The sequence below is a fragment of the Rhinolophus sinicus genome, chromosome 6 (assembly GCF_057876585.1).
Source record: "Rhinolophus sinicus isolate RSI-liver-muscle chromosome 6, RSI-T2T, whole genome shotgun sequence".
NCBI classification, from domain to species: domain Eukaryota; kingdom Metazoa; phylum Chordata; class Mammalia; order Chiroptera; family Rhinolophidae; genus Rhinolophus; species Rhinolophus sinicus.
The window spans coordinates 7,611,210-7,626,573 of NC_142506.1; the positions used below are offsets into that span (position 1 = coordinate 7,611,210).

The following is a 15,364-nucleotide window of genomic DNA, read 5'->3' on the forward strand; positions in this document are numbered from 1 at the left end:
CAGCAGCATTCATCCCCGGATGCTATGGGAACATAGGTGAGGGGCCGACCCTACCCCAAAAGGTCCAGGAAGGCTCGCTCTGGGCTGCCTGAGGTTCCTGGGTGGAGAAGAGGGTAAAGCCCTTATTAATTTCACACAAAAGGGAAAAGGGCCTTTCTTCCTTTAGAGATTGTTGCAATGACTCACTCGTCTGACCCTTTTATCACAAAGCTCCATTATAGCTGTAAATGAAGCTTTTAAAATTAATAACGTAAGGACGGAAAGCATTTTCACTGATGCTCAGCATCTCCGGAGGAAATGCCATTGCGTGTGCTTCTTACAGGACCCTGGCAGGTTCAGCCTTTGCAAAGAGGGGGTTTCATTAACACTGCGATGGGAACGACCTCCTCACATCTCACATTCTTGTGACCTGGGCTCAAGTATGGTGGCTCCAGGATTGACAATGACTAGGTATAGTACGGTGGCCAGGTTTTCAGGGAGGAACATTTCCCTGAGCATTAGGAAAGCTGGATTCTGTCCCTGCCCTTGCTGGCCAGGCATGTGCCCCCTGCTCTGGTCATTCACTTTTCTGTGACTTGGCAAGTTCAACTTGAGAACATTGAACAGCTATTCACAACTCAGGCAGGGCGTCACGGCTTACCACCGCATACTTCCGTCTGCTTCTCCTCACTGGCCTTCTCTTGCTCTCCCAGCTGGAAAAACAAACACAAACAAACCCAAATCCTCTAAGCTTCGTGTCCCTAGGCCATCTCTCTCGCCTCCATGATTCTGTAGCTTGAAAAATAATAATAAAAAATGCTGATATTACAATGAAAAGAAAAAAGTGAATATTTATTATGGTCAAGCACTTTTCTGTGGCTTAATTCATTTAATCCTTACAGCTTTATCATATGTGTACTTTTATTATCCCTATTTTATAGCCAGAAAATTGAGGCTTAACACTTTTCAGTTACTAGGCAAAAGTCACACTGTTAGTAAGTAAGCCAGAATTCAAACCCAGGCTACCAACTGCAGTGAGTGTTGGGGTGTGCAGACCGCACCTCCCTTTCTTCCCTTCCCTCCTCTCCCCACTCTCCCTCCACACCTTCTTCTCTGCACCAAGTGTCTCCAGGTGGCCTGATGAGGAACCTCTCGTAGTAGACATTTGTTTGGTTTTGGTGCCTAGTATCCATTTCCTCTTCCTAAAAGCATTCGGTTTCCTGTGGAATTACCTCTTCCCGATTGGCGCTTGTCCTGTGGGACTGAAATTAGGATCCTTGCCTTCTCCTGGCTAAGGGACAGGGGAGTGACGCAGGCCGGAATGTGGATTGTAAGCAACAAGGTCACAGAGGCTGGAAGAGTTGGACATTGTGTTCAGTCCATCCAAGCAGGTGCCAACAAATTCAGTAACCAAGGTAAAAAAAAAAAAATAAAAAAAAAAATAAAAAATAAATAAATAAATAAATAAATAAAAAGCAAAAAAGATTTAAGTGCAATACCTTTAAAAAAGAAAAATTAATGTCAAAATTCCAAGATGAAAACATATCACAGTTTTAAATAAGGACAGGGTCGGTCTGACTTGATTTCCCTTTTGCCGTGGGCTCCAGTGTGGCTCGACCTGGCACTTCTGAACATTCCCTGTCGTGGGCCCCCCGTGTCTTGCCTTCCAGCCATCACACCCTTGTTCCCCGGACACTGATGGATGACAAGGGTGTGTGGGCTGTGCATTTGCTCATGTGGCCCTCTCTTTATGAAAGGCCCTTTCTCCTTCCATCCTACCTTGCTGCCGAATTCCCCCTCCTTCATTTAAACCTCCCTTCTTTCTAGCTACCCTCTCCGCTGGCCAGGTCGTAGATGTCCACAGCCTGTTGTCTGTGACGCATTTGTGACCTCCATGTCTCCAGGCCCCAAATTCCAAATGCTTGCTGGATTTCACCTGGGCCCACAGAACCCCATGAATATTACTAACTATAGTAAGTGACGATTGGGTGCTGACTAGGTGCTCCATACTGAGTCGAGTACTTCACATGGATTAATTCTTTTTATCCTCTCCAAAGCCTCATTTTACAGAGAAAAAAACAAACAAAACTATAAAACCAGCAGACTGACCGGGATGTGAACGCAGGCCGTCTGACTCTGCAACTGCAAATAGGTGCGTCTCCTAAAAAAAGAGTCGTACCTTTTAAGCAACAATATTAAAGTGATGTGAGGAAAAGGTAGTAAGACAGCGGATCTCAACTGGGGCTGATTTTGCCCCCCAGGGGACATTTTGCAATGTGTAGGGACATTTTGGTTGTCACAGCTGGGGGATTGCTACTGGTATACAGTGGGCAGAGGCCAGGATGCTATTAAACATCCTACAAAGCACCGGAGGTCCCCACAACAAAGAATTATCTGGTCTAATATGTTGAGAGGACCAAGGATGAGCAACCCTGCATTCGAGAAACGGCTATAAAGCAAGACTGTGGGAAGGTAGCAAAGGTGTTTGGCTTTTTAGGTGTCCACTCCCCCACTCGCCAACTGTGCAGGTCCCTCTGTCTCCCCCTTCCCACCACCCTCAAGCCTACCACCCCCTCCTCCCCAGCCCAGGAAAGCCACAGACTCTTACCCGCCACCCACACTGCCTTCACAACACAAAGCAAAAACAGGAACTCATTCTCTTCCTCCTCAAAACCCTGCTCTCCCCTGCTCTTTTTCACAGTTAAAAATACCACCCTCCTCCTCGTCCTCCTCGCAGGTGAACGCATTGTCCCCACCTGGCATGTTCTCACCACCACCGCCCCCCACTCTCCCTCCAAGCATCACTCACCAAGCTGTGTCTGCTCTGGTTCCCAAGTCTCTCCTGCTCACCCTCTTCCTTCCTACTTCCCTAAACTGCTTGGGGCCAAAATAGCTTATGCTGTTTCTTGTCCAGTGATGAGGCTGAAGTCCCTTTTTATTCATTGACATTGCCATGAATGCATTTCACCCTTACGATGAATGTCATGAGGAAATAAACTAGGGGGATTTTAAGAGCCCACCTAACTCCTAGCCTGTACCTCAAGGACAAGTTCATGCTGGAACTAGAGAGCTGTGTACCTCTCCGTCTGGTCCTCTACTCCCGTGAACGAGCCTTCCTCCAGGCCAGGGCTTGTCCCTTCCCACACCATTCCAGATCCCATCACCTCTCACTCTCAGGACCCATTCCATCAGTGACCTGGCCCTCCGTCTTCATCCTCTCTCACTCTCCTGGGACCTGACATCAACCACAGATGCTCACTCGCCCACCCTCTTTAAAGAACCCCCCACCCTTACCTCCCACTAGCTAGATGGCCACGTGTCTGAAGAGAGTTGTCTACACTTGCTGTCTCCCACTCACTTGTCAGCCCACTGCAATCTGGCTTCCAATCCCTTCACTCCATTGAAACAGCTCTAGCAAAAGTTATCAGCTTCCTAACCGTCAGATAAAATGACACCTGCTTTCCAATCCTTATTTGATTGAATTTTCTGGGGGCATTAGAGTGTGTTGGCCATCCCTTCCCTGTAGAAGCAGTTTCGTCCCTTGATCCAGGTTTTCCCTCCACTCCCCTTCGCTGACCGCTCCCTTTCAGCCTTCTTTGTAGGCGCCTCTTCCTCTGCTACCTGTGGTGTCCCCCAGGGTCCAATCCTGATCCTGGTACCTTCTCACTCTCCACATTCCCTATGGGGGTTCACCGGCAGCCTGCACCCCTAGCTTTGACTCCCAAGAAAGGCAGCAGGGTGATGATTAAGGGCCTGGACTCCAATGCATAAAGCTCCTCTGTGCAATGTTTGGCCTTGGGCCAGTAACTCAACACCCCCAAGCCTCAGTTTCCTCAACTGTAAAATGGTACAAAGCTTTTTAGTCTCATCGCTTTCCACATCTCATCATACACCATTTGCTCAGATCATGCTGAACCTTGTAGCGTTACCCAAACATAGTATGTTGTCATGCTCGGTCTTAGCTCAGGCACTTAGGGGTGCCTGGTCAATATCTGTGGATAAATGAGGGAATGATATCCTGGACTGGATTTCTCCAGAAGGAAATCTTGAGGAAAGGAATTGGGTGCAGTTAGGTTATTTGGGAGGTGATTGATCCCAGGAAGAACAAATGAGGGAGTGGGAAAGTGAAGCAGGGAAGAGAGGAAAAGCACAGGGAGTTAAGGAAAGCATTGCTGTTAGGGGCGGCTGGACTCAGTTCCACTGGGGATCTCAGAGGAACTGTGTTGGACACGCTTTAGAACTGTTCCCCATAGGGATGGGAGGTGGGGACATTTATCCACTGAGTGTTTGGGGGCTGCCCCAGAGCTGCTGGGCACTTGCAGTGTGGGCACAGTCCCATATCCCTGGAGAAAGGTCCCAGGCAGAGAGGACGAGAGGCGTGCACTTCAGGTAGACAGTTCCTTGGTCAGATAACACAAATCGCAGGGGCAGGTGAGCTCAGAGGAGGGTGCAGGGGACACAGAGCTGAGCTTCACCAGCACATGGCGCTTTTTGCTCTGACTGGCAGGCCTGTGCCCCTCAACTAGCTCGCTAAGCCCCACTTCTTCCTTGAAACTTAGTTCAAGGAAGGGCATCCATTTCTTGAATGTGGTTTCTCAGCTCCTGCTATAGATCAAATGTTTGTGCCCCCGCCCCCTATTATGTGTTAAGATCCTAATGCTCAAAGTGATGGTATTAGGAGGTGGGGCTTTGAAAGGTCATGAGGGTGGAGCCGTCGTGAATGGGGTTAGTGCCTTTATAAGACCCTGGGGTGTGCCCTTGCCTTCACCCCTTCTACCACGTGAGGACACAGTGAGAAGATGGCCATCTGTGAACTAGTGTCCTCATCAGACACCAAATCTGGCCACACTTATCTCGGACTTCCGTTTCCAGACCTGTGAGAAATAAGTGTGTTGTTTAGAAGTCACTCAGTCTATGGTATTCTGTTACAGCAGCATGAACGGACTAAGACCCCCACCCCCCCCCCCCCAGTGCTGATTTCGGAAAGCTTCCCATGCTCCGTGCAGCCCCATGACGCCCTTGACAGACCTCTATCCGAGTTAGCAGCCTCTCTGCTGTCTCTCTTCTTGTCTGTCTTTTTTAGAGAGCAAAACCAGTTTAGCTTTGCCAATCTAGTGCCCAGAAGGTTTCTGAGCACATATAGGCGCTTAACCAAGGCCTTTTCATGAATTCAAATCCACCTTGCCCAGGGCCCCGCTGAGAGTAAGTGGTCAATAAGTGTAGGCCCGTTTCCTTCCCCTGCCACTCCAAGAGTTCACCATCTGACTTAGGAGAACACTCACCGATGAAGCATATAATGCGATAAATAGGTTCTTTAAATGAGCAGAAGTGCTGGGGGAGCACAAAGGAGGGAGCAATTAACTGGGGCTGTACCAATGAGACTGTAGTTATGTCGTCTGACAGTCTTAATTACTTGTAGTTTCCACTTTCCAGAACCACTAATAGAGCCGTCTGGTGCTGCTTCCATTACACTGGGCTTTCCCATTTGAGAGCCTCTCTGCCAAAGCAGAAGACACAGGGAGCTAAGGGGTTGAGTGAACCTCCTCCTTCACCTCTGTCGTTCACTTGATGTATCTTTACTGAGAGTCTCCTATGAGCCAGCACTGTCTTTGGCGCTGGGATCCAGGAGTGATGGAGACACTCTAATGCAGCCTTCCCACGCAGGGGGAGACATGATAAATAGGCACCCAGATCAACAGGAATACATTAATAGTGACAAGGGCTATGAAGCTATGATACAGGGCATGTGATGTGCGGGAGAGCTGGGGAAGGCAGTGTAGCTGCCAAAGGCAAATAGATCAAATGGCTGGGGAACCAATTGATCAGCTGGCTTTTGAGCTGTGAGCTGAATGCCAGTAACAGCCAAGCAGAGATTCTTCTAGGCTGGGGGAATAGCTGCTGCAAAGGGCCTGGGGCAGGACCCTGGACTCCTGTTGCCAAGCCCCGAGCTTGTCCCGCCGCTTCTGACCCCTGAGAAAGAGTTGCAGAAAAGAGACAAGACTGGGTCTAAAATTGATGTCTGGTTCTTGGAATAGAGGAGCGGATACCCACCTTTGGGTTCTCAGCAGGTTCATTTCAAGCTTTGGTTTTCACTCATGGGCACGTTGTTCCCTCTTCAAAGTCTGATTGGGTTTCAAAGGAATTTGAAATACTTACAGCAAAACCACCGCGCTGCATCCTCCAGGTAAAAACACCCCAAATGTGGCATTTCTGTGGGAAACCACAATGAATCACTCCCACTGGCCGCCTAGTCCAGGCCTGACTGGACAGAGGTTTACTTTGGTTTTCTCAAACTCTGTCAAGTCTCTCCAGACTTTTTCACAAACCCTCACAGTGTCCTGACTCTTAGGTTAAGAGCAAAACTCTCAGTTCTGTGAGGTTTGCTGAGTTTCAGATTTCTCCAGGATGGGGTCTGCCATAGCCACTAACCTTTTCCTCTGCAGAGAGCAGTTTCTGAAATGCTGCAAAGGAAAATAATCACTTGGTGATTCGGAGGGAAACGAAGTTGTAAGGCTTTGTAAGTAGGCATAGATGTGCAGGGTACACACTCCACGTGTTAAAACCCTCCTTTCTCTGATGTCACTTACGGGAATAAGGACAATCACGGCTATCATTTACTTGAGCATGTACAATATGTCAGTCCTGCCTAAACTTTGGGTTTCCAAATGAAACCCACGAGGGTGGTTATTACTACCCCATTTCACATGAGGAAGCATAGACTCGGAGAAGTTAAGTGACTTACCCAAGGTAACAGCTAGAAAAAGGCCAAAGCCAGATTCCAACCTGAGTCACTGTCCCCTTACCAGAAAATTCCTGGCCCCTGGCACTGGGCAAATTTTGAGGAAATGAACAGAGGGTTAGCAGTGAAAGGGGGCAGCCAGGTAAAGTCATTTCTTTTATTGAAAATGCGGGAAACGGCATGGAGCATGCAAGTTCATCCTCTACTGGATGGGAGAGAGGCAAAGTCCCTTTCCTAAAGTTGGGGGTCTTAGAAAGGCACCTCCCAAGGCCAAGGTTTTGTCCGGACAAATCCCGCCACTTCCACCTCTGGGCAAGGAGCAGGCAGGCCGGAGGGGGAGCAGAGGCGGAAGGGGAAGGGCGCCGGACCCCGGCCCAGCTTGCGCACCGGAGTCCGCGGGGCCCCCGCGGAGCCCCCGCCGGGTGTCGGAGACCCCGCCTGTCCCCCGCCTGCGTGCCGGCCGGACAAGGGTTAAGCGAGGCGGGAGCCCCCCGGCGCGGAGCAGCGGCCGGACGGGAATGCTTAGTCAGGATTCCGATTTCCTGTCGAAGTGTTTGGATTTCCTGAAACCCGCGCCCTCCGCCGCGGAGCGGGATCGTGCGAGCCGCGCGCGTCGCTGCGGCCTCCTCCCCTCGGCACATGGTCGCCCGCCCCTTCCTGCGCCGCGCTCGCCTCCCGCGCCTCGCCTGGCCTCCGCCGCCGCCGCCGCGGGCGGGCACTCAGCGCTCGGGCACTCGGGCCCGCGCCCCCCGCCCCGCCCGCAGCTCCCCGCCCGGCCTCTGCCCGCGTTCCGTTCCGAGAGCCGCGCTCGCCGGGCTGCAGGAGCCCGGGCGCGGCGTCTGCGCCGTCGCCGGGGAGCTGGCGCCGAACTCGCGATGGAATAATGCCCAGCGGCCCGCCCGATCCCGGTGAGTTGCGGAGCGCCGGGGCGGGCTCGGCGGGATCTCCCTGGGTCGTCCGCGTCCCCGGCCCGGGCCCCTCGCGCAGAGGCGCCGGAGCCGTGAGCTGGGCGGGCTCCCGGCCCCATTCCCAGTGGAGTGTCCCTGTCCGCGGGGAGGGCGCGGGCCCCCGGCTCAGCAGGGCCCCGGGAGTCTGATCCCACGAGGAGGCGCCCAGGTGGGGACCCGGGAGCTCCGCACGCCCTCCGGAGAGGGGCCGGGACAGCGCTCCGAGTGGCCTGGCCCCAAACGATGGGGCGCCCTCCTTGCGCGGAGCGCGGGCGCTGGCATTGTCTCCCTGGCGCGGCGGAGGAAAGTTCCCCGCCGTTCCTGGAAGGGCCGGCCTGCCCCGGCCTGGATGGGGCGCTGCCCCTGCAGGCCCCAGGCCACTTGCTTAAAGCAAATGAAAGGAAAGGGGGGGAAAAAGATTCCCACTCGGGGCTTGGTGTTTGCTCCGGGGAAGCCTGGGAAGTGGCTTATGGGTTAACGCTTGTACCGTTTTGAGACCTGCTGCATTTTCTGAGAGCGATATGAAGTTTAAAAGAAAAAAAGAAACTCGCCGGCGTCTGGTATTCTGCGTGCGGTTTCATACATCCCGAGAGTTCTGGGGCATTCCTGAAGGGGTTTCCTTTAGTAATTTATTTTTCCACTAGGCAGGGGGATGGAGAGCTAAGTCCAGACTTTCGTTAACGTGACCCCAGCTTTACCTGCACTGATCAGAAAGAACAAGAACTTTCTCTCACTTTTCCCGTAGACTTCCTTTATGGTGTCTTGGCATAATTGATTCTGGAATGACAGCAAGGCTGGGGTGCTGAGGCACGTTTGAGACTGTAAAACATAATTCAGTATCGGGGCCAATTTTATCTCTATTGCAACCTTTACCCCAAGGCCTTTCCATTTTGCAACTGGAGGACCAATGTAAAGCAAGAAGATGCAGCTCTTTGGGAAGCATCAAATCGTAACAGTTTAGAAAGAAAAAGGATCTTTGGGAACAACTGTTTCGGTCCCTTCTTGTACAGGTGAGGCTGGGAGAGGGGCAGGACTTACCCAAGGTCACTTGGCCAGTCTGCAGAGCCGGGATTCAGTGCTCCCCTCACTATGCTTATGGCCTGTCAGCCATGACACATTGGGAAATATGTCTTCTTTGCATTTTAAGCATGCCTGTTTTAGTGCCTTCTCTAGTTCTGTCTTATCTGTTATTGCTGCTATTTTTGAGATATGCAGTTACCTCCAGTTGCATATTTAGAGATAGAGAGTTAAAATAAATTTCCTAACCCTTGCTGCGGTTCAGCCACTGAAAGGATTTGGAATATAAAATGGGTGGCTTATTACATAGAGAATTACTTTTCTCTCTCCCATTCTTTTGTGAAAAATAGAAACTTCCGAGTCCAAAAAAAGGGCAGCATCTTAGCACATAATGTGCCTTATGATGTTCTCCAGACTTGATTTTCAGCCCTCCTGTATCTTGTGAGCTAAGCAGCCCATCTATTTTCCTCCTTATGAGAGCTTCGAATGGCTGGTTTTTCATTTTTAGTATGTGATCGTGTTGGAAAGGACTTTTTCGCAAGCTTGCCATTTGGTGAAGGAAATTGAAATTCTCTCCACCTCCCCAGTGCTTACCAGCTACAGTGAGCCAGATTCTCAAAATCAGTCAGAGCTTTGCAGGCCCCCAAATGAATGTGTGCATTCAAATGGGGCCCTCCCTCAGCCCCTCAGGAGGACCCACCTCCCAGCTGGCATTTCCACACTGCATCCAGGTGGCTCAAGTCTAGAGGAAAGGAGGGAACCCATGTTACTTGGAACAGTGCCGTTCTTGCATTTTTCCTCCAACTTCTCAGTTATAGTTGACGGATCTTGACATTCATTCTTGTTTTTCCCTCCCGTGTTTCATTCTCTCACTTCTCTCCCAGCCACTATGTCTGGCATGGGACCCAGAACAAGCCTTTTCTATGGGTTACATGAATGATCCCCATGTAAAAAGTAATGACAATGACAGCTAACATTTACTGAGCACTTGCTGTATACCCCAGACATGTTACCTCCTAAGAAGTCCCAAGGAAGAGAGGGAACTCCTTTGGCAGCCTTGCCCAGAAAGGAGGGCACTTTCCAGATTCATCTGTAATTGACTCATGCTTTCATTCACCCAGTACACGTTTGCTAAGTGGCTTCTCTGTGGGAGGTGCCAATCCTGCAAAGATGAATAGGACTCTGTGTCCAAGGCTTTCTATTTCCAGCCTCATCTTTTAGTGTCAGCCTCACACGTTTCTCTTTTAATTAGTCACTTCAGCAAACCTGGCTTGAGCACCTGCTCCATGCTAAGCACCGTATAAAGTACCCAGGAATGAGATAGGCCAGGCCCCACCCTCATGGACCCAGGGACTAGGCAAAAACAAAGAAGCAGGTAACTTCTGACAAATGAAGGTTGTGATTCTTGTTATCAAGGAAACACACAAGGGATCAAAATCATGGCCAAAGTGAAGTGGGGTGGCGCTGGGGGTAGTCCTGGTTTTGCTAGGGAAAGGCCTCTCTGAGACTGAAGAGTTCAGAAGGCACTGGCCGGCCAGGGAGGTTGCAGGGGAGTGCCTCAGGCAGGGGAATCCGAATGTGCAAAGTCCTCTATGCACAAAAGAGCTGGATGTGTTCCTGGGAGTAAGGGAAATCAGGGGGGTCAGAGTGTAAGCGAGCGATGGGGAGAATGGCACAAGGTGAGGTTTTAGAGGGAGGCAGGGGCCAGGTCACACAGTGGGTTCTAGGTCATGTTCGGGAGGGTCCCCCCATCAGTACAAAGAGAAGCATTGGTGACTGTAGGCGCAGGAGTGGGATTAGATTGACTTTTTTAAAAAAAAATTTTTAATTGGAGAAAATTGGGTAACAATGTGTTTCTCCAGGGCCCATCAGCTCCAAGTCGTCCTTCAATCTAGTTGTGGAGGGCGCAGCTCAGCTCCAAGTCCAGTTGCCATTTTTTTCAATCTTAGTTGCAGGGGGCGCGGCCCACCATCCCATGTAGGAATTGAACCGGCAACTTTGTTGTTGAGAGCTGGTGCTCTAACCAACTGAGCCATCGGCTGCCCTTAGATTGGCATTTTTAAGAGATTACTTTTACTGCTTTTACTGATCATAGGGGGCAAAGAATGGAAAGCAGGGAGACCACTTGTAAGACTATGGCACTAATATAGCAGAGGTGATGGTAGCTTAGACCAGGCTGTTAGCAGTGGAGGTAGAGAGAAGTGAGTGTAACCTGGTTAGATCTTGGAGATAGAATTTGATAAGATTTGGTGATGGATTAAGTGGGAACAAAGTAGGAGGAACGACTCAAGGGTGACACCTGGGTCCCAGCTTGAACAGCTGGGTATTATTTGGGAGACAGAGAAGAAAACTAAAAGAAGAACATGTCCCTGGAAACAATCAGGTTCCATATTGGCCATGCTTAGTTTGCATGTCTACGTGGCATCCAGCTGGAGATTGCAGGCAGAGCTGGACCTCAGAGTAGAGTTACGGGATGGAGACACTAAATCAGAAATTATCCGCAGGAAGCGGAGCCACCAAAATGCCTTCCAGCACACGTCCTGCCATCTCATTTCTCTGAGGGTCTGCTTATGTTCTTCCCCCTGCCTGGGACACTTCCAGGCTAACTTCTAGTCATCTCTTAAAATGTACCTGTGTTTCTATTTCCATGAAGGTGCCTCTAGCTCCCTCCCCCACTCAGATTCCTGTGTTTACCTTCATACTAGTGTTCAATTGATGTTAAGCTTTTTATAGTCCCTTGCATCTATGAAGCACTTGGTGTGCACCCTGCCACGTGGTAAATGCTCAACAAATGTGAGCTGCGATTATTATTATCATTATTGATGGGAGTGTTAGACAGGCGTGTAAATAAAAATCACTTTATAGTAGAAGTATAGTGATACATGGTGTATTAGTTTCTTCTTGCTGCTGTAACCAATTGCCACAAAATTAGTGGCTTCAGCAACACATTTGTTCTCTTATGGTGCTGAAGGGTAACTGTCTGAAATGAATCTCCCTGGGCTAAAATCAAGGTGTCGACAAGACTGTTCTTTCTGGCGGCTGTAAGAAAAGATCAGTTTCCTTGCCTTCTGTAGCGTCTAGAGACCTCTTGCTTTCCTTGGTTCATGGTCTCCTTCCTCCATGTTCAAATCCCGCAGTGTTGGTCTTCACCTTAGTCTTTCTTATGCTGTCATCTCTCTAATTCCCCCTCGTGGCTCCCTGTTTCACTTTTAAAGACCCTTTTGATTACATCTGAATAATTGAGAATACTCTCCGTGGTCACTTTAAGGTCAGCTGATTAGGAACCTTGCTTCCATCTTTAGCCTTAATTTCCCATTGCCATGTAGCCTAACACATTCCCAGGTCCTAGGGATTAGAAAATGGCCATCTTTGGGGGCTGGTAAGGGAAGGTGTTATGGGAGCTCTGGGGAAAGACCCCTCACCCAGTTGGGGAGAGGAGGCCAGGGAAATCTTCCCAAACGTAGTGATGCCTGCGTTGGGCTCAGTCTCCACTTGTGTCCTAACTCTCCTCCCCAAATGTATTTCTTCATTGAGATTTAATCATTCCTTCATTCATGCTCTTCTCCACGCCCGGCCGTACGTGAGGTATTGGAGCTGAGGATTCATTTCACTGTGCATTCTTTGGGCTGCAGGCCAAATTGTGTACTTTCAACCCAGAGACACTAACTTGCCTTGCCCTGTCTCATGAATAAATGAAATTCACCCGTGAAAACCCTCTCCCAGCCCACTCCCCTGTGTGTACCCCCAGGAAACGGTGAGAGCACGAGGGTTCGTATTCGCTTTCAAAGTCTACTGTGGTTGATTTCCCACACATCATGAATCCCAACACATATGCTGTTTGTACAGCTCAGACTTTGGTTCCAGAGCCACAGCTAGTGTCCCCAGCCTCAGCCAGCCCTGTTCCCAAAGCAGGCCACAAGAGAAGTCAGGAAAGAGCCTGTGGTTCGATCAGGACCACAAATTCCTCTGAACCATTAGAGGTGAAAAAATAACTCAAAGGCCTGGCCGAGTGGTGTGTGGCAGGTGGCCCCATCTTCTGGGAGTCAGGGAAACACACCATGATGTGTGTAGCCATGTCACCAAGAGGGGTAATTAAGACCAGATTTCGAACATCCTCTCCATTATTTGGAGAAAATGGGCTTCTGTCTCAGCTACTCCCCAGAAACAGACAGCACCCCAAGACCTTAAGCACTACAGAGAGCCACGTGAGCTCTGTTGGCCACCAGCGTGCTGGGTTGCAAAGAGACAGAGGTCCCTTGCTTCCAGAGGTCCCACTGCCACCCTGTTCAGTGTCCATCCCTTGGAAGTACCACGAGCTAGCTCATCCTGTAATATTTTTGGCGTTTCCTCTTCCTTTCCCGCTCTAAGGCAGGAAATGCAAAAGTGCACAGTTAGAAAAACAGAGAAGTTAGCAAGCAACATCTTTCCAATGGAGGGATCTCAGTTGGAGTCAGGTTAAACTCGGGACAAAGAAGACCGCCCTTCAGTGCTGCCCCGGGATGTGGTGGGGAGTTCTGGAGAATCAAGCTGGGTGCAGAGGTGCAGGCCACCCGAGGGCAGAACAGGAAGGAGAGAGTCAAGGCAATGCCTGCCGGCCTGCTCCTGCTTCTGGGGAATAGCTTGCATTTCCCTCCCGGGTAATCCTGAGTTTCCCACCAAGGCTTCTGCCTGTATAAAACCCTGCCTGTGTGTAGCAATACTGGGTGCTTGTTTCATTGTAGTTTTGCATCTAAATAATTATCCTTTCGCATAGAAATGCAACACGTGATCGAGCAAAAAACCATGATATATGCAACTTGCCCTCAAATGGTTCAGAAAAGAAATGATATAAAAATTATATATGTGAGTGAGAATAAAAAGAGAAAGCAAATGGAATAAAATAGTAGGTGAACTTGGCCTGGGGGGTTCTTTGTACTATTCTTATTCTTGAAGTTATTTCCAAATAAAAATATTTTTGCAAATTCTAAAAAAAAAAAAAAAGTGCCTTTGTCATTGTGACCTTGTTAAATCCAAGATGGTTGAGTGGAATGGTCGGTGGACAGGAAGCCAGAAGATTCTGGGGTCTACTATGGACCCCGCCTGACCTTCTGTTCTTGCAGTTTCTGTACTGAACTGAGATAACGTAGGAAAAGCATCCCGCTCAAGGTCCATAAATGGGAGCATTATTACGATTGTCTTGTGTGGAAATGGGTTTGCTCAGACGGTTGCCTCACCTGCACACTGAGCATCTTGAAGGGGTCGGGCGGGGGGCGGGGGCTCTCGCTGTCATTCCTCTCTCAGCCTTGTGCCCTGCACACACAAACGGCAGGCACGGACCAAGTGCGTTGGCTTCTCCTGCTCGGTTGGGTTGCCACGTTTGTTGAATTTTCTCATCGTGGGGCTTTTATTTTTAGGGACTACATTTCACCTCTCGAAATTCTCTTTGGTTCTCTTTCAAATCCTCTTGGCCTTTAATCCTTGAGTCTTATTCTTTCGTTAGAGTTTCCCATTCTTACTTCATGTCTTTGTTTTAAACAGGCTGACATTCTCTTTCAGATTGCCCTGTTATATTAATTCTAGAGATGCCAATTCTATTTCCTGCACTTTCCGGTTTTGGGGGTGTGCCGGTTCTGACCCCAGAGAGTCTCACCTCTCCTGGGGAGCAGAAGTGGCTCTGCAGAGTGGTTTTCTGCATCAGCTGAGGCCCCAAGCGTTTCCTGGGTCCTGGACAAGTTTGTGTGGTACTTTCTAGCTCAGACTTTTAATCCCAGACCAGCCATGTGTGTTTGGCCCCTACACCTTACCTAGGACTTTAAAGTTTGCATAGGAGCTTTTTTCTCCCCCATCTAGACCCCGAGGCAGGCACAAGCTTTCTTGTCATTTCTCTGGACTGATGGGAAGAATAGTTCAGGCCCTCTTTCAGAAGAGGCTGGGGTCCCTTTGGGGTCCTGGCTTTGTAGAGGGAGAAGCGCTTCTGTCATTCGGGTAGACACCAAGTGGAAACCAGCCAGCCCAATCTGTTCAGTCTTGTTTTCCAGACTAGGGATAGAAAGAACATCTACAAAAATGTAAAAATTGCCGTTTTGAGACTAGAGAACCAGAACCAGTATCAGAACAGTAGCGATAAAAAGGTATGATTCAGGTCAGCAAGCATTTACTGGGCGCCTTCTGTGTGTTCACCCTGCAGAACGGGTGTGTGTGTGTGGGGGGGGGGGGGATGGGGTGAGGAGGATGAGGGTGGACATGGGGCAAGTATTAATAAGAGCCGGGCCTTCAAATGCCTGTTCATTTTTGTAACCCCCAGCACAGAAAAGACAATAAATGTTTAGGAAGAAACGACAGGAGAAAGGAAATTTATATGCATAAAGAAGACAAACACTGAAGTACAAGACAGAATAAGGTGATGAAAACTAGCACTGAGTGGAGATTCAGAAATCCAGAGGTCTAGTCCAGGAACTGGTAATTGACTGGTTATGCGACATTTACTTGTAGCCACGTATAGTAAAATAAGACCGGGTCTTATATTAATTTTTGCTCCAAAAGACGCATTAGAGCTGATTGTCCGGCTAGGTCTTATTTTGGGGGAAACACGGTATTTGACTTGGAGCTGATGGGTCCTGGAAAAAACACACTTCAATAAAAATAAAAAATAAAAAAGAGAGTTGCGCATTTGGGAGCTGAGCTGGCTCCTGTCTCATGTGGT

General features: G+C 49.5%; 1 protein-coding gene across 6 annotated transcripts in view; it reads left to right on the forward strand.

The window, feature by feature from the left end:
- The first annotated feature begins 7,288 nt into the window (after nucleotides 1-7,288).
- ASAP1 (ArfGAP with SH3 domain, ankyrin repeat and PH domain 1) overlaps nucleotides 7,289-15,364 on the forward strand; it is a 293,346-nt gene continuing 285,270 nt past the window's right edge. For 2 of the 6 annotated variants that reach the window (XM_074316678.2, XM_088798947.1), the window contains exon 1: nucleotides 7,289-7,626. In XM_074316678.2, the coding sequence (XP_074172779.2) occupies nucleotides 7,358-7,626 (269 nt within the window). In that variant the 5' untranslated portion in view covers nucleotides 7,289-7,357. The remainder of the gene's footprint in view (nucleotides 7,627-15,364) is intronic. The other 4 variants (XM_088798946.1, XM_074316673.2, XM_074316674.2 and 1 more) reach the window with 4 other exon arrangements.